This window comes from Notamacropus eugenii, chromosome 1, assembly GCF_028372415.1.
Source record: "Notamacropus eugenii isolate mMacEug1 chromosome 1, mMacEug1.pri_v2, whole genome shotgun sequence".
Taxonomy (NCBI): domain Eukaryota; kingdom Metazoa; phylum Chordata; class Mammalia; order Diprotodontia; family Macropodidae; genus Notamacropus; species Notamacropus eugenii.
The window spans coordinates 428,768,782-428,788,747 of record NC_092872.1 but is presented as its reverse complement, the minus strand read 5'-3'; the positions used below and the strand labels follow the sequence as shown (position 1 = coordinate 428,788,747).

At 36.0% G+C, this 19,966-nt stretch overlaps 1 protein-coding gene across 11 annotated transcripts in view; it reads right to left on the bottom strand.

Annotated features, from left to right (window-relative positions):
• RPRD1B (regulation of nuclear pre-mRNA domain containing 1B) overlaps positions 1–19,966 on the bottom strand; it is a 137,919-nt gene that overhangs the window by 105,076 nt on the left and 12,877 nt on the right. For all 11 annotated transcript variants that reach the window (XR_011972058.1, XR_011972059.1, XR_011972056.1 and 8 more), the window contains exon 3: positions 15,494–15,627. Coding sequence is in view for 5 of the 11 variants with exons in the window: in XM_072631562.1 (XP_072487663.1) it covers positions 15,494–15,627 (134 nt within the window). In the remaining 6 variants the exon portion in view is untranslated. The remainder of the gene's footprint in view (positions 1–15,493; positions 15,628–19,966) is intronic.

Below are 19,966 nucleotides of genomic sequence, written 5' to 3'. Positions count from 1 at the left end.
CGTGTAAAATGAATGCAACTGTACTCCCTACCAGCTTTATGACTGGCAAAGTGCTTTGTAGAACTTAAAAGTACACAGAAATATGAGTAGCTACCATTAACTATGACAGCAAAGAACAGCTAAGGAGACAATAGGATCATTATCAATGATCATATTTGTACATCTGTGCAACAAAACTTCTTTCACATGAGCATGTTGAACATGTCATAAATACAAACCATCCAAAAAAAAAACCTATAGGACTTCTTTTTGGAAAGATTCTCCACATAAGCATATAACAAGTACAAAAATAAATTTTTCCACAACCGTTACCTTGGAAGCAGTACAGTACAGTAGAAAGATAAGTTGACTATGAAGTCAGATGACTCAGGTTCAAAATCTCTGATGCTTATTACTTGGGAAGTTACATACCCTATAAGTATCAGTTTCTCACTGTAAAAATGAAAGGGTTTTCAAACTTTACATCTACAAACTTATGTTACTAAGAACAGCAAGAAAGATGCAAAAAAAGGACAAAGCTACCAGTCCTGATAAACAATAAGCATATCAACCTATTTATCTCCCTTTCCTCATCATCATCACAGCTCTTCATTTGGACAAACCTCACACCAATATGGTCATTATGTTCTTGGACTACATGATTCTTCTGTCTCAGACAATGACTATTCCTTATATGAGATCTGAAGGCTAATTAAAAAAAATTTTAAACATATACTTATCTCTCTTTATACCTACATAGTAATTTGAAACATCCTTAAACTGGAATAATTGGGTATATGATACAGTCAAGCAAATCATTTGTGGGTAAATGAAATAGTAGACACTTAACAGTGGTGTAAAAGTGGTCACATTAAAAAAATACAAGAAATTGCTACAATTTTTAAAAGTCTAATTATATAATGACAGTACTCTATACTTATTTCCTCCAATGCTTCAACACAGCACAGTGATCACCCTGAGCTATATTAAAAGGTAGGCCAGCAGAAAATGCCAGCTCTGCCAAATCCTACCAAGATGGGAAAGCTTCAAGTATAAGCCTAATAATGGACCAGATATCTGTAGTCTGTGGACCAACCAAGTTCTCAATATCAGAGATATTACTAAATGACTAAGGGTTTTTTTGGAAGGAGTTGTAATCTGTACCAGTGGCAGAATACCCTACACCAATGAAATCAAATCTTTTGAAGTATTGAAGAACGTGTGCCACACTTCACTGCTTTTTCCAAACACTTAGAAATATTTTCATGTGATTTCACAACAAACCTATAAAACACTACAAGGTATTCTCATTTTACAAATGAAGAAGATGAAACTTAAGATATATTAAATGACTTATTCCTGGTCACACAGCTTGTAAATGCAGGGCCCAGGGTTAGGAAGGAGTCTTCAAAATGGTAGTTATACTGACAAACCAAACCATACCTTCAAATCCATCTATAGGTTAATAGTTTGACCCATAGGATGACAAATTTGTGGATAATGTTCATCAGCCAGGACATCAGAAATCCAAGGGGTATGCACAGTCAAGGTAGATTATAATCATAATTTTAATTAACCCTGTCGCCTGTCTACCTTTCTTTCCTCTATGCATTGTATCAAAGATTGGCTTTAGTTCTGAACTACAGATATCCCATACTTCCATTAACAAAAGCCCAGTTGCTTTTGATTAAGTGCCCAAAGGCATTAAGGATCTTTGTGCAGCAAGCTAAACCACAACTCCTAGAAACTAATGCAATCTTTCTTAATATAGAGAAAAGTCTGTTATTCCATCAGTTTTTACTCTACTTCTCACATTTCACCTAACAAAAATAAGATATAATCAAAAGAATAATAATCTAGCTTTGGACAGCAAAGGTTTTACCTAGTTGCTAGATAAAAAATTATAGTAGCAAATAGTGATCTGCAGTTATTAGAAAGGCCTGCTGTTTTGTAGAACATACTGGCATACGTACCTCACTTTACACCATAAATGTACGCCTAAAGAGTTAAGTAGAAACCAAAATTTTGCAATACAATATCTCATAAGTACTAAGGAACAAGTACCGAGGGGAACTCCATGCATAATTTCTTTACAGAATGAGTAGTATTTTGTAAGGCAACTCACTAAGTCTAAGCTGCAAAGCAGGTGGTGATCTGTACTAGTTGAGGAAGTCTCCTGACTGGGAATTTCTTATATCAATTAAATCATAAATCTGACACTCCTTCCCCCAAAAAAGTCTACTTTTCTGATAGGGCAAACAGCTAGCCTATGGTAACAGAAAGCACTCTGGACCAGAAGGCAAGACACTTGTGTTATAGTTCTGGTTGTATGGTAAGTAACTTTATTTTTTCAGCTTCATATTTACCTTGTCTATAAAATGCGTTAGGGTACAGAAATGGATGGAGGGGACTGGATTGGCTCTCCAAGGTCTTTTCCAGCTCTAAAATTATAACTGGTCCCCATCCTGCCCCAGCAATTTTACTTTCACATACAGCTTTTCTTAAAGTGGGAGGCATATCCATAACTTGTAATAAGGTTAAAATAACAAAAGAGGCGAAAGATATACATTTCTAACAAATCTAAACTATGCATATCTGTTAACTACATAATATCAGTCACATGGTTCCAATACCTGGTATCTATCAGCAGTGGAAACAATGTTATATCGTGAATTTCTTTAAACCACAAGATGGCAATAATATCTGATCCTGAGTATCTTATTGGAATGTTATAATAATTCACATTTATAAAGTATTTTATAGTTTTTAAAAAATTTTTTAAATTAAATTATTTGTTTTCGACAATCACTTCCATATGTCTTAGATTTCGCCCCCTCCCCCCCCCATTTCCCCCTTCCTCCCTGAGATGGTGTACAATCTTATATGGGTCTTACATCATACATTCCTATTATTTACATGTTGCATAGAAAAAGTACTTCATAGTTTAAAGATTTCTTTCATCATGACAACCCCAAGAAGCAAGTAGTACGAATATCTCCATTTTACAGATGAACAAACTGAGGCTCAGGAAGTGAAATGACACCAGGCTAATAAGCATCTAAGCTGGGATTCAAACACAGGTCTCTTGGTTGTAGATTCAATGCTATTTCCGCTAAACAGCTTACAATCTAGCCAAACTGGCCTTCTGGCTGTTCCTCAAACATGCTTGTTTCATACCCTTTGTATTTGCAGTGTAGCACACCTAGAATGCTTTGACTCTTCACGTGCCCCCCTTCCTCCCCTCCCCCAATGAAATAAATCCCTTACTTCCTTTAAGTCTCAGGCTCAAGTGTCACTTCTTCATGAAGTCTCTCCTACATGGACATGTTTCCTTTGGCCAAATATAAGCTCCTTCAGAGGAGTGAATTTTTTATTTTTGTCTTTGTCCTTTTGGCACTTAGCACAGTGCCTGGCATATGGTAGGTATTTAATAAATGTTTCCTGACCAACTGATATACCACTCTTGCTCAGAAAAAGATTAAATTTAATCCTAATTTAAGAGTTGGAAGGGAGCACAACAGTCATCTAATTCAACTCATAACTGACCAAAAAGCATTTCTATAACCATGTCCTAAAATGGTCATCCAGCTTATTTTTGAAAAGTCAGTAAAGTATGCTGAAAAGAATAACAGGTTTAGAATGAAAGTAAGTGAGTTTAAATCTGCCTTTGTCACTGAATATGTGTAAGCTCTGTCAAGGCACCAAACTTTTCTAGGTCTCAGATCTTTTATCTATAAAAACGAAGGGGCCAGACCAGACAGCTTCTCAGGTTCCTTCCTGCTTTAAAATCTATGGTGTCGTGAACAGGGAGAAATCGTGCCATGAATGAGGGAGAACTCACTCTCATCAGAAGCAGCCATTCCTCTTTTGAACAGTTGTAGTAGTTGGGAAGATTTCTCCTATATTATAAAATTCCTTTTTCTGTACCTTTCTCCAAGTTTTGCTCTTTGGGGCCAAACAGACTAAGTCTATTATCTTTCTTGCACAAAAACAGAATCAAATATTTGTTCTCATGTTCCCCTCAATTTGTTTTTTAAAGCTAAATATCCCCAATTCCTTTAACTGATACTTTCCTGACAGCACTGTGAAGTAGGGAATGCTGGTATTAATATTCCCTTTTACACAGGAGATAACTGAGGCTCAGAGGGTGAAGTGACTTGATCATGTAAAATCAGCTGATAAATACCAAATCAAGGATTCAAACCCAGGACATTGAAACTGTGGGGGATCCAAAGGAAAGCAACCAGGATTATGAGGGAGACCAGAAATAACATGCAAGGATAGGCTGACATTTAGCATGGATAAGAATAGGACCATGTCATGAATACTCTAATAGTTGGTCTTCAAGTATTTGAAGGACTGTCATGTGGAACAAGAATTCATTTATTCTGCTTGGCAGGAGAACAGAACTAGGAAAAATAGAAACCAAGTTGCAAAAGGAGTAAAATTTTAAGGCAGTATAAAAAGAAAAATTTCCTAACAAGTGGAAAAGCCCAAGAATGTAATGGGCTGCCGCAGAAAGTAGAAGCTCCCTCATCACTGAAGCGCTGTAAAAGAAGGCTAGATGAGCACTTGTTGGGGATGCTGTAATAAAGACTTCTGTTCAGATTGGATTCCTTCAACTATGAAACTGTGCCATGTTCTATAAGGTTAAGTGACTTGTCCGAGGTCACATAGCTAGTGTCACAGATAAGATCTGAATATAGAACTTAACTTCTTACAGGAAAAATACAAGTTCAAAATTATAAATAAGTTCTTAAAACCAATAACCAGAAAACTGTGACCTACAAATCACAAGAATATTTAACATGACACAAGGTACCTATTTCGTCTAGTGCCATCTCCTTAATTCTTCAAACCTAAGGCTATCTGGTGGGGGAAAGAACAAGAGGGAAAAAAGACAGTAACTTAAAATGTTGCATATTTTCTTTCACTCCATCCAAAACCTTGAAGTCCAACTATTACCTACATTACTGATTCAGGAAAACTAGTGCTGAGGAAGAAGCAGGTGGAGAAATGATTTTCCTCTGTCTCCATGTTTGATGAATCCTGTTTTCCATCACCCTGGATAAAAATCATGCTATAAACTTTTTTTTTTTGCAAAGTAATCAGGGTTAAGTGGCTTGCCCACAGGGTCACACAGCTAGTAAGTGTCTACTGTCTGAGGCAGAATTTGAACTTAGGTCCTCCTGACTCCAAGGAGGGTACTCCATTCAGTACACCACTTAGATGCCCCTGGGTTGTCAACATTCAAAGAATATGTCAAGGTGATATCCTTAGGAGAGCAATGAGTGAAGAGAAAATCTGTCAGAATTCTGATAAATAGAACCCAAGTGTAGTACAGTTCAAAAACAATATTCATAAATTTAGAAAAGAAGTTGTAACCACTGGCTTGTCATCTTCAATATTAAAATAGAAAAGACATTAAATTTTTCTTATGCCTAATACAATTAACATATAAAAATCAATAAATACCAAGTCCCTATTATTTGGATAGCATTTCTGAAAAAAGAACAGGATCAAAGCCCTTTCTATAGCCCCACCACCACCACCAAAGGAAAAGAAGTTCACTTGAACAAAAAGGGATACTGCCTGTATTGCTATTTTGGTTCGGTTTCAAAACACAAAGAAGAACATAACACTGTCCTTTCAAGTCTAACATGGTTGCAAATAAGAGCACAGGATTTAGAGCTAAAAGGTGGATTATCAAGTCTAGTCCCCTTATTTTTTTACATAGAAAAACAAGAGTCAGAATGGTTAAGTGACCTGCCCAAGGTCACACAAGCAGCAGCAAATCTGGGATCCAAAGCCAGGTCCCTCTCATATCAAATCCAGCATTCTTTTCACTATACCCCACTACCACTTAGAGTCAAATTTCCTCTGCATCATGCTTTTGAAAAATGCTTAGGGATGCCACCACTGTTTAACACTAAAGTCCTTCTCCAAAGCCTAATCATGGCATGGCATGGCAGTGACTCCGAATTCTTAAAGAAATCAAAATAGAGCAAGCTCTGGGAATTCTTGTCAAGGAGAGAAAGGTTTCAAACTGTTAAGGAAAATAGCTTCTTATACTACAAAAGAGGCAAAAGTTTTAAGAAGTATGGAAACCTCCAATTCCATAGAATAAACACTAACATCTTTAAAACTCACAGACTGTTATAGTTTTAAAAGAAAGACTTCAGAAATCATCCAGCACAATTCCTTCACTTTATAGATAAGGATGCTGAGGTCTAAAGAGGGAGAGTGGCTTAGCCCAAGTCAAACAACTAGCTGGTGAAAGAGATGGTAATAAAACCCAGGTCTCTCAACTCTTATCCTAATACTATGCCTAGCATTCTGAGAATGTAGTAAAATAGCAAGCAGATATTACAAAGGAGGGCTTCAATGGCAAGTGAGAGATTTTCAAATGGGAAATGACAGATACAAAAAAAAAGATTTAAATAAAACTTTTTAAAAAGCAATTATAATGCAGGGCATGATAGTGCATTCTTATAATCTTTAAAATCCCTGCTACCAGAAAGGCTGAGGCTGATCACTTAAGCTTGGGAATTCCAAGCTGCAGCAGTACTAAATCTAGCACCAAAATGGTGGTTCTCTCTCCCAACCAGGATGCCTAAGAAGGCGTGAACTGGCCCAAATTAGAAAAACAGAGCTCATTAAGCGTCTGTGCCAGTAAGTACTTCTGCACTCCAGCCTGCACTAAAAAGGAGGGAAAAAAATAGTAGACAGTACTGCTAAAGTATGGAAATAAAGATGACATCACTATGTATCAGAGATGGAGTAAAAGCATGGGGGAGCGTTGTACTAATAAATGAAATGTTTAACAACCAGCTTTTCAGAAGAAAAACAAAAACATACCCACCAATGTACTTTTAAGTTTAATGTACATCACTAACACTTTCTCAAGTCTAAACAATCAACAAAACAACAAACTAAGTCCTGACTTGTAGCATTTACTGATTTCCAAGGTAAATGCTCACACTGAAAATTTAACTATTTGAACCAGCTAGAGCTGGCTCTGACAAGTAAAGATGGCTTACAGTTGTCAATATACTCCCATTTTCAAGAAATATATTTTTGCAATAAAAGGGAGTCTGTCTATTGGCTACTCTCTGCTCTAGACCAACTTCCTAGGGAACCCATTTTCCATTTTCTCCCCCAGTTTCTATTACGCTGGGCCTTTTATAGCCTAGCCCAGAAGTGGGGAACCTGTGGCCTCAAGGCCACATATGGCCCGCTAGATCCTCAAGTGTGGCCCTTTGACTGAACCCAAACTTCATCTGTTCTGTGGGGTTTTGATTCAACGGAAAGGCTGGACTTCAGGATCTAGAGGGGGACACGTGGCCTCAAGGTCATGGGTTCCCCACCCCTGGCTTACCCAATAACCAAGCAAAGACTATCCAAAGCAAATATTCTTATCTAATAATTCTTATCACTCATAAATAAATGAATCTGTTTTCATAGGTGTCACTTTTAACTGGATAGTATCAAATCCTCCTTCAGTGCTCTCAATTGAAGAAAGTTTTTGGGGGAAGGAAAATGAATGCAAATAAACTTAATTATAATGTATTAATTGTTATAGGAAACAGAAATATAGCACATGGTGCTTGACCTCAAGTAACTTAAACCTAGGCATGGAGTAAACAAAATAGTCACATAGAATGATAGGCAGTAATAATACAAGAGATACCACAAGGCACTATAAGCACAAAATATGTGGTATAGCAAATAAATGCCACAAGAGTTCAGAGGAGGAAAGAAATCACTATGGGCTAGCAAATTAGAGCTGTCAGGTAAAGTTTCATGGAGAAAAGAGTACTTGAGATGGGTCGTGAACAACATAGATAGGAAAGAAAATGGTAGTCTATACAGGAAAAAAATGGCCTGAAGAAATGGCCATGGAAAAGAAAAGTGAGTTGACTTTATGGTTCGAGTACAGGGTTAAGGCAAAAAAGCTCATTTCCGTAAGTTAGAGCTTCCATTCTATAAAACCTGGGTGACGTGAGTGAGAAAGCGAACCTACTATAATTAAACACCTAGTATATGCCAGGCACTGTGCTAAGCACTTTACAAACATCATCAGGTTTGACACAGCAATCCTGTGAGGTAGGTGCTACTAATACACCCATTTTAGAGTTGGAGAAACTGAGGCAGACAAAGGTCAAGTGACTTGCCCAGGGTCACAAGGCCAGAAAGCTTCTGGGGCCAAATATGAACTCAGGTCTTCGTGACCCCAGACCCTGTATACTGGATCTACTATATTGCCTCACTGCCTCTAGATTATATATAGATATAAACTATTTTAATACTATTTTATAGATCTAGATTTTGTCTCTTCAGCTGGACTATGTTGATGAGGGCAAGGACCTCTTGATATTAGATTTTATCCTGATCTACTACTTGGAAATCTGACTGAAAATGTACATAACTACTTTATTTCCAAACATGTCACTACCAACAAACCACTATACGAATGGGGACAAGAAAATCAAAGAATGGTTTAATATGTTGGTTAATATGACTAAACTACTTTTTCCCCCTTTATTTTGTTTTTTGTCACAGAGGATGGCTTGGGGTGGGGAGCATATATTTAGAAATGATGGTGATATAAAGAAGGAAATAAAAATGTTTGTTACAATGGATATAGAGGAACTCAGAAAAAACCAATTGAGTAACTCAAATAGGGGATAAAACAAAAAAAAAAAGTATAACAAGGACTTGATTTCTTAATTTCTGGATCATGGCTTAAAAACATACAAACACCTAGATGGAGTAGAGCCAGCAGGGTCTAATAAAAATGTATGTGCTGAGAGTCTTGAAAATCTAGTTAAAAGGGCTTTACAATGAAAAAGAAGGAGGCATGATAAAAACACCTACGTATATCAAAGCTAGATACACTGAAAGCAGTTAAAATATAAGAAGAACAGCAATAATGTTGCCCAGAAATTCAGAGGAAAAGAAAATTTAAAAGGAAACCAGCAATAAAACCCACGCTTTCACACATCAACATGCAAATACATAAAGTATAGGTAACAGCTATAGTAGAAAACTGGACTTCATAAATATTACTACTAAGACGTCGTATGAAAGGACCCATGACTGGAATATGGTTCTGGAAGGGTAAATATTATTCAAAAAGGGGGAGAGATTTAACATGCTATTTATAAGACATACTTGTGTCAGGGAATCTAGAAAGCAGAGGAGAGAGGCATAGTAGAAGAGCATTTAGATAAGTATCAAGAGAGGAAGAAGCAAAATATCAGAGCACAAAACAGACTATCTGGACAGAAACATGGAATAGATGAGGCATTTGGGAAATCTATCACAAGCCTGGCATGGAGGCATGATACAACAGTGATGGAGAAATTCAGTTACCAAGTTGGAGCTCTTTTTCTGCCAAAACCAGAGTAATTACTAATTTCTTTGCTTGCTTAATAATAATTTCATTCTTTAAAAGGCAGAAAAACCATAAAGGGGAACTACTCTTTTGAAGCTGGTTCTCAATGACAAAAAGAAGCTAACTGAAAGGGTATAAATGATGGAAATCTCTGGGAGAAAGTGGCCACTCCATCTTAGAATTTGTGACAGAAAAGAAAAGGAGAAAGAATATGACACATACACCAGATATTTGGAGAACTGATTTCAAAAGTTTTAAGCAAAAGAATACATAGGTTCTCACAAGGTTCTTACAGAGAAAAAGTCAGCCCAGGAGAGATGGGAAACTCTCAAGAATATAATTTCTTAAGACAGAGAAACAATTTTTATGAGGAAGAAAAGGATAAGTTGTCTAAAACCAATGTGTTTCACAGGAAACTCACTGATCAACTTTGATTTTAAAGAAACTACAGAAGACTGCAACAAGGGAAGGTAACTAGTATGAATACAAAAGGAAGGCATGGTCTTGAAAGAGTAGTGTCAATAATGCCAAAGCTCAGAACGAGACAAAGTTCTTTGTTTGGGTTTTGTTTGTTTGTTTTTAACGTTACACTAACAAAAAGAGAAGAATCAGGACAAGACTATTGCTTGCAGTGGGTGGGACAAATACAGGAAGTAGTGCTGCTCAATTCTCCTGCTTCTTGGTCAAGGAGAATGAACTTTGGAGTAGGGAGTACAAAACAAAAATGGATAAAGGGGAGTTGGAACCCAAGATAAATAGAGAGATGCTAAGAGAGTGCCTAGCTAACCATGTTAAGTTCAAGTCACCAGATCTTGACAACTAAATTCCAAAGTAATGAAAGAATTGGCAAATATAAAGACGATAACGTGATCTTTGAAAAACAATAGGGAACAGGAGAGAGGAAAGGCTAATGTCATTTAATTTTCAAAACATTTTTTAAAAAGCAGAGGTTACAAATTATAAACCATTGAGCATGACTTCAATTACTGGCAAAATCCTAAAATAAACTAAATAAAATGGTTAGTGAACATCTGAAAATGGAAGCAATGATTACAAAGAACCAACACAGATTTATCAAAAGCCAGTCATAGCAGACTAATTTCATTTCCTTTTTTGATAAAATTTCTCTCACTCACCTTGAAACCCTTTGCGTCTGATTTCCAACCTATTCATTCAATGCAACCAATCTCTCCAAAGTTACCAATGGTCTCTTAATTGCCAAATCTAATGGTGTTTTCTCAATCCTCATCCCCCATGACCTCTATGAAGCCTTGGACACTGTCATCTCAAGTCAAGCACCTACTGGGCTAAGTGCTGGGGATACAAAGAAAGACAAGACACTTCTGGCTCTCAAGGAGCTCACAGTCTAAGGGGAGAAACAACATGCAAACAACTACATACAAAAGAGATATAGAAAGGGTAAACAGGCCACAAGCATTAAGGGGAACAGAAAAAGGCTACTTCTAGAAGGTGGGATCTTAGGTGGAACTTGAAGAAAACCAGGAACTAGGAGGTGAAGAGGAAGAGAATTCCAGATATGGAAGACAATTAGTAAAAATGCCTGGAATAGGGTGATTGGAATGTCTTATTCAAAGAACAGAAAGGAGACCAGCGTCACTGGATCACACAGTATGCAGAAAGAAGTAAAAGACTGAAAAGGGTTAAAAGACAGATGATTTTATATTAGACCCTAAAGGTAATAGGAAGCCACTGGAGTTTAAATGCTTAATGACTAACCAACCAGACTGGTAAATCAAATACCACAGACAAGCTTTACTTAGATTTTAGTTAAGCATTTAACAAAATATCTCATGCTATTCTCATGGACAAGATGGAAAAGTGAAAGCTACAGAGTAGTAGTTAGGGTGTTTTTAGAATTGGCTGGATAGCTAAGACCCACAAAAGAACCATTAATTAGTGACATTAAATGATATGGAATTAAAATAGCCATGTCTTGGTAAGTGCAAAGAATAAATCCCATTAATAGTTCGCATTATTAGAATACGCACTATTACAAGTTATAATTATATGTAAAATATGAGGATTTGGTTCCAGTCCAATGAAAATATACAACGAAACTTTTTAAAGTAAGTTTTTTTTATCTGTTCATTAACATGACAAAGGATAAAAATATATTTCTGATTCAAGTTTATTATATAGTTATAGAAAGCAAAATTTTTAAAAATGACTGAATAACATACCTAAAGATAAGCCTACACTGATGATATGATGAAAGTATCATTGTTGTTATTTAAAATATTTTGGCAGTGTAGACTGAACCATCATCTTCATAATATGTTGGTAGATGCTAAGAGTTTTATAGATATTTAAGTAAATTTGCATGTTCACATTTTCACAAATGACCCAAGGCCTTATCGAAAATTAATAATGCTTTAAATGCAATGCTGTTTTCTTCACAATATTTTTCAACAGTGGGGTTAAAATAACCTGAAAACCAATCTTCGAAAATACCTTTAGTCAGTCATGCTTTAGTATTCAAACACTGGAAGTGCTAGATGATTGTAATCTTTTAGAGTACAAAGATTCTGAGACTGACAAACACTTTTGTTTTAACTTAAAATCCTCTTTCTACATTACCTCCCAATAAAAATCTCAGGTGATCCTTGGACACTTGAAGTCCAGGTCAAGTTATTTCTTTCTTAGAAATATAAGTTCTTTATGCCCAAAGGGCTATAAAATTGTGCATATCCTTTGACCCCGCAATACCACTACTATGTTTGAATCCCAAAGAGATCATAAAAAAAGGAAAAGGACCCACATGTACAAAAATATTTATAGCAGCTCTCTTTGTGGTGGCCAAGAATTAGAAAATGAGGGGATGCCCATCAACTGGGGAGTGGCTAAACAACCTGGTATATATGAATGTAATGGAATCCTATTGTTCCATAAGAAATGATGAGCAGGTAGATTTCAGAAAAACCTGGAAAAAACCTTCAGAAAAAAACAGAAATAGCAACGCTGTGCAATGATCAACTTTGATGGATTTAGTTCTTCTCAGCAATGCAATGAACTAAGACAATTCCAAAAGACTTGTCATGGAAAACACTATCCACATCCAGAGAAAGAACTGTGGAAAATGAATGTAGATAGAAGTATACTATCTTCATAATTATTTTTGTTTTTCATGTTTTTCTCTTTTGTTCTGATTTTTTTTTTACAACATGACTACTGTGGAAATATGTTTGACATGACTGTATATATATAACCTGTATCAGACTGCTTGCTGTCTTGAGAAGGGAAGAGGTAGAGAAGAGAGGAAGAAAAATTTGGGACTCAAAATCTTAGAAAAATGAATGTTGAAAAAAAATCAATGTTGAAAACTCTTTATGTGTAATTGGAAAAAAATAAAATACTATTAAGTGCCAAAAAGAATACATGTATATATATATGTGTGTGTGTATATATGTATACATATGTGTATATATATTATATATTTATGTGTGTGTGTGTATATATGTATGTATGTACGTATATGTTCTTAAAGTCACCATATCCAGAATAAGCCTGTTTCATTCACTTTAAAAATTTGTTCCCTAGAATATCACCCACTTTCTTCGATTTTCTTCAAAACACCAGAATATTTTAGTTGTTCTATTTCCATCTGCACTAGCCACCTCTTTGGTAACTTTAACATTATGCAATTGAACTTGATTTTTAGAGCAATCAAACCAAAGTTTGCAGTAAAACTCGTTAACTATCCACTTCATTTCTCTTCCCTTCTACAGCCTTAAACTTGAAGCTTTTATCTGAATGGCTGCTCCACTAAGAATGAGGTTTTTTTTATTACAATCTTCAATCCATAAAACAAAAAGATGCTGTATTTCTAACATTTCCTTTCTAGATAGTTGTATGCAAATCACCAAAAACTGATGCAACTTCATCTTTTTATTTTACCTAAATGTTTTAGAATATTCCATTCCAGATTCCAGCATTCCAATATCTCATCCTATTTTAAAGTTACTATAATCACATTCAAACTATTCAATTACAGTAAAATGTTGTTCTAACGTAGTAACAAGCCTCTTTATTTATTTTCCATTGGTAGTGTTTCCAAATGAAGTTTTCTTCCTTTTGTCCATTTTGTTAAAGATTCCTTCTAAAAAACATTTAATAGAACTTCTGATAATATAGTATGCATCACATCCACACAGGAGGATAATCAAACACAGAATGGCCTTGAAGCAGCATGTTAAAACTCTTACCTTGCTTTCATGCAGCACATTAAATGAATTTTGGCTGGCATTAAATGTGACCTGGTATTTTATAATTCACACTAAGTCAAATTTCACATTATTTAAGCCTGCATTAATTGAGACTTGGCTGTGGTTCAATGTCAACTTGGAAGGAAGTCTCTTAGGGATCTTTATTTGGCTTTCTGTTATTTAACATTTTTATCAACAACATGGTTAAAGGTATAGTGGGTCTGCTTATTAAATATGCAGATGACTCAAAGCTGTGAGGGATAGCTAACATACTAGACAGTAGTGAAGATCCAAAAAGATTTTAACAGGCTACAACATTAAGTTATGCCTAGTAAGACAAAATTTAATAAGGATAAATATAAAAATTTGGGTTCAATAAGTCAATTTTACAAATTTAATGTGAGGAAGAATAGGTAGGCAACAATCTAAAACAGCTGTAGTGGGGGTTTAATGCCTACATAATCAATACAAGTAAACAGTGTGATATGGTAACCAAAAACACTATTATTCAATGCTGCATTAAGAAGCAGCATAGAGTTCAAGACTAGGAAGATAAGGGTCCTATCACATCCTGCCCTGCTGGATCCTCTTCACTTCACTTTTCAGGGATCTCATTAGCTTCTATGGATCTGACTGTTATTTCTATAAAGATGACCTCTTTCCTGAACTCCCATCCCACACCAACAGTTGCCTACAAGACATTCTACCCCTTCTCCAAACTTCCCTATTTCTATTAAAGGTACCACCATTCTTTGTCACCCAAGAGAGACAGCTAACATACTAGAAGTTGGTAAACTTGAAGTAATCCTCAAGTCTTCCCTCCCCTCTATCCTCCATATCTGATCAGTTATTAAATCTTGTCAATTCTACCTCTACAGCACTTCTTTTACTCTTCCAATTCTCTCCTCTGGAACAGCTAGCACTCTAGTCCAAGATCTCATTACTTTGTGCTTTGACTACTGCAAAAGCCTCCTAAAAGTTCTTCCTATTTTCAATTTGGTCTCTACATATCCACTGCAATAAACTTTCTAAAGTACAAGTCTGACTATGTGACTCTGCTCAAGAATCATCAATACCTCCCTATTACCTCTAGGATATAATAAAAACTCTTCAGCTTGGCACCCAATGCCCTCTACAATTTAGCTCCAAATTAACTTTCCAGAAATTTCACAGTATTCTTCTGTATTCTACACTCCAGTCTATTTGCTGTTTCCTCTACTTGTCATTCCATCTCCTATTTGGTCCCTTTGCAGAGGCTATCACTGGAATATATTTCCTGCTCACCTCAAACACTTAGAAGCCATAGCTTCTTTGAAGGCTCAGCTCAGGTGTCTCTCTTAAGCAAGCCTTTTGTGATCAACTAGGATGAAGCTATTAGCTTTCCCTCACTCATTAAATTATCTTATACTCGTTTTTCTGGGTAAAGTTGTATTCCGCAGGTAAATAGAAGGTCCTTCATACAGGAATTGTTTTTATTTTTCTTTTTTTATGGTTTATTTCCACCAGGACAACAGTGCTTGTCATTTCATTGCTACAGGGAAGTCCCAATGAGGAAACACCAATCAATGCATATCAGCAACTCACCTCTAACTTATAGTCATAGAGAATTGCTTCAGTTCATTACTAGCTATGTGACTGCTGGCAAGTCACTGAATCTCTCAAAATCTAAATTTTTCATCTTTCAAAAGAGATCTTATTTATACTACCAACCTTACATGGCTGTTGGAAGTCATGCTTTGCAAACATTAGAGGGCTATATAAATAAGCTATTATAATTACCAACTACTGTTTCTCTGACAAACCCTTTAACAATTATTCACAAAAACTCCCACTGTACTTTTCCCACCTTCCATTTTTAATACAGGTAAAGTCCAGCAATAAAACATATTTCTACCTTTAGGTGGAGGGCTGTTGGAGTCTTCCATAGATAACTTCAGCTGCTGAATGAACTCACCACCATAAACACTTCTTTCTTGCCAGATGTTCAGCAATCTTTCTAAAGGCTTTTTACAACCTTCATCTGCCTCTCTATCCAGAAAAGGTAAAGAAAAAATATCAAAATGTTACTTTTCATTTTAAATCAAATTAAACCCATTAAAAAAAACACTTAAATACAAAAGAATAAGATAAATATTATGATAACACCCCAGCAACCAAATCCAGTTAAGGTTATCATTTATTGTAAGGAACAAACAACAAAAAAGAATTCAAAAGTCATCCAATATAAAGGCTTTATTTTCTTTCTTTTTCTCCCTTTAGGAAATAAATATGAACAGAGCAATTAGACTTCTATTTCCTAGGACAGATAAGAGCTCAGTATAATAAAAAAGATCACAATTCAGGTTATGACTATTTTTTAACAAAATGTCACCAATTAAAATCATTTGTATTTTCAAGCATTCTAATGGAAACAGCTTGCAAATTTTAAGTATTAATTTTAAAAGCAAACAATAAATACATTTAAAAGTTAGGAAATTCAATAAAACTCATCATTCAATAAAAATCACAAATGCAAAACACACACACACGTAAATATGCCTATTATCCAAGGCCAATCTTCCTCAATTGTTTTTAAAAGAATCTCCCAAATATTTAAAGAAATAAAAATGTATTTTTAAAAATTTCCAAACTGTTTCTGAAATGTTCAAATCTGGGCCCAAGTTTGTTTTTCCTGTTCAAAGAACCTAGGAAGACTGAAAACACATGGCAAAAAAACAGAGTCCTTTGTAACTGCACATCTAAAAAGAGGATTTGGGACTTCTTTCCTTAAGCTTCTCAAAGAGAGTACTTTCCAGTAAAATGACTTGCTAACAAGTATAATACATTTATTCTCCTCCATCCAAAAAAATGTTAGGAAAGGGTATGGCGGGGGGAGTCTTTGTTTTATCCCTTCAAAATGATTATGCTGCAAAGATCATAGGATCATAGATTTAGAGTTGGAAAAGGCCTAAGAAGCTAAGCTCAAGTTCAAGTACAGATGAGAAAACATCTGAATGAAAAATACCATTCCCTCTCTTTTCCTCATGGGAATTTTGCTATTGCCTATGAGATAGTCAAAATGATATTTCAAATCAATTCAATGAATTTTGAAGGAACAGTTCTTATCTATGCATTAACATGTAACACTAGCACCTATTTATTTTATTTTTTTCACTTCTTGATTTTAAGTATGAAACAACTAAATATATGTCATATCTCTTCTGTAGTGGAATTAAGTTCTGGTTAATGTTATGTTGCCTATGTCCAGTAATATGCTAAACTGTGTTCACAGCTACAAAAAAAAAAAAATGTTACTATATCAAAAGAGTTAATGAGATAGGGACATGATTGCGGATGTCTAGAAAATAAAATTTCTTAACACTTTTAACACACTATTACCTGCCTTCTCTACTATTACCTGCATTTGTAAGTATATACTATGTGCTAGGGACTGTGCTAGATCCAGGGATGCAAAAACAAAAATTAAAAGTTTCTGCCTTCAAGGACCTTATTTTCTATGAGGAGAAAAAAAAATTAAAAAGTCAAATAAGTAAATACTACACAGAACAATTTTGGGAGTGGAAAAAGAGATGTTTGTTTCAGATGTACTCCATGTCATTGGTATTGTAGGACCAGAACTCAAAGAATAAGGTGAGGACTAGCTAAGTAGATATGAAAGTCACTGCATAGAGATAACTAAATCCATAGAAAGAGAAAAGAGTCCTAAGACAGAACCCTGACAAACACCCACTTATACTGTTTAGGACATGGATAATGATCTAAAAAAGAAGATGAGAAGTGGCCAAAAACGTAGGAGGATAACCAGGAGAGAACAATATCATAAATCAAGTATCCAGGAAGGGACTGAGGGGAGGAGTTGTCAACAGTGCCAAATTCTCCAAGTAGTGTAGTCCAGACCTCAGATTTAAGGGGAGTTAGGAATTCCCAGTATGGAAACTCTCCTCACCAATGCAGATGGACAACCCATCTCTATTATTGTCTCATGGGCCACTGAGAGGCTTATCTGGCTTACATGGCAGATTTTTTTGTCTTTCAGTTGTGTCTGACCATGATTCCATCTGGTTTTTGGTTTGGTTTTGGGGTTTTTTTGGCAAAGATACTAAAGTGGTTTGCCATTTCCTTCTCCAGCTCATTTTACAGATGAGGAAACTGAGACAAACAGGGTTAAGTGACTTGCCCAGGGTCACACTGCTAGGTCTGAGGCTGAATTTGAACTCTGGTCTTCCTGTCTCCAGGTCTAGTGCCACCTAGTTGCCTTTATGCCAGAAGCAGGACTTAAAACCAAGTCTTCATGATCCCAAGACAAGTTCTCTTTCCATTATGCCATGATGAATCTAATTATTAGCTTACTATTATACAGTAACTGAGGCAGCTAAGTGACATAGTGGAGAGAGCTAGGCCTAGAGTCAGGAAGAACTGAGTTCAAATCTGGCTTAGGACACTTATTAGTTATGTGACCCTGGGTAAGTCACTTAAACCTCTGTCTGCTTCCATTTCCCCAACTGCAAAATGGGGATAACAGCATCTACCTCACTGAGTTGTTTTAAAGATTAAATGAGATATCTGTAAAGCACTCTGCACAGTTCCTGGCACACAGGAGGCACAACAAATGCTTGTTCCCTTCCTTTTTCCCCTTTCTCTTCATTCTAAACAATTTTCTTTGCATCTTCTTATACTCACAGACACCTGGATTTCCTCTGGAAGCCACTGCATCCCCAATCACCCTCTACAGTACTAGGTGTTCCTTTTATTAAGAACTCCCTGTATTTCCTGCAATATATGATCCCTACTACACCGTGAGAAGAGTAGAATTAAGTATATCACTTATTCTTCACTGCTTACTGAAACTATTTCACTGCCACAAGAACTCAGTAACTCTCTCTTCTTTCTAGATTCATGCCAGTGTACAGTTATCCCTTCCACAACCGAGAGGGGAGGGATATGTAACCCCCATGATCTGAAAATTCACATAAAATTTACTGGTCTTCCCTTCGTACCAGAGAAGAAACCTGAATCATTATAGCATTAAAAGATAACATATGTTAATATACAATCCTAGATTATTTTATGCATTTCTGAGTTTCTAAACTTTTTTTTGCATTGTCTGCTGACCTTTGAATGTTGCCTGTGGCTTACGCAAAATTCCCCCAAAATTCCCATTTAATTTCTTATGCTGACCCATGATGTATCAAAATCACAATGGGGAAAGTCATCATATAGAAAGGATAGCAATATATCATTTTATCCTATTCTTTAGTATTTACTGGCCTATAGATAATTCTTTTCCTTCTGATACCTAATTCATTTTTCCCTCCAAATTCATCCCTGCAATCAAAGAGGATTTCAATACAGACAGGATAATATATATAGACAATAGATACTGGTATCTCCTCAACACCTGATTTCCCTATTCTTCAGTCTCAACTCCCATGCCCTACATCTTCGCTCCACTTCAGTCACCCATAAAGATGCCCAAACCATAGATTCCATAATCAAACATTATTTCTTATATGATGCTGAATTCTGAAATTCCTCTCTTCAGTGACAATCTCTTATCTTCCCTTCTCTCCCTCTGCCAAACTCCTCCTAAAATAGTCTTCATTTTAGTTATAACCTTCTGTCTCTCAACCCATACCCCTTCTCCCAGTTTAACACCCTTGCTACTTTCTACTCCTCTTCCACAGCACTACTGCTAATTAGTTCAACCACATATTTACTCTCAACCTCTGAATTCTTTGCTAACTTGTTTGCATCACTCATGTCTTTTGAAAGGCCAAATCTGAGTTATTCACATCATTCCTTGCTTCACTCCTATTCAAATGCTAGTCCAATACAAAACATATTATCTAATCTTGACTTAGCCCTTATTGTTGTTTAGTTATTTCAGTCCTGTCTGATTCTTCATGACCTCATTTGGGGTTTTCTTAGCAAAGATACTAGAGTGGTTTGCCATTTCCTTCTCCAGCTAATTTTACAGATGTAGAAACTGAGGCAAACAGGGTTGAGGGACTTGCCTGGGGTCACATAGTCAGTAAGTGTCTGAGACCAGATTTGAACTCACCAAGACAAGTCTCCCTGACTCTAGGCCCAGCACTCTCTCCACTGTGACACTTAGCTATCCTTGGCCTTTACTGCTACATAGTAATTCTTAAGGTTTCCCTTGATCATTGCACTCCCCAAAGTGGCTGCCCCAAATTTTCTTTAATTTCTTCAAGGCCTCAATGCTTTCTTGATCCTAATTTCTTCCTCTTAGCATGATGTCCACAACTTCTACCTTAATGAGAAAACAAAGGCAATCTGCAATGAACTCATTCCTTTTTCCATTTCACACCTCAAAATCCCTGACATCATCTTTTGTTCTCCTTTC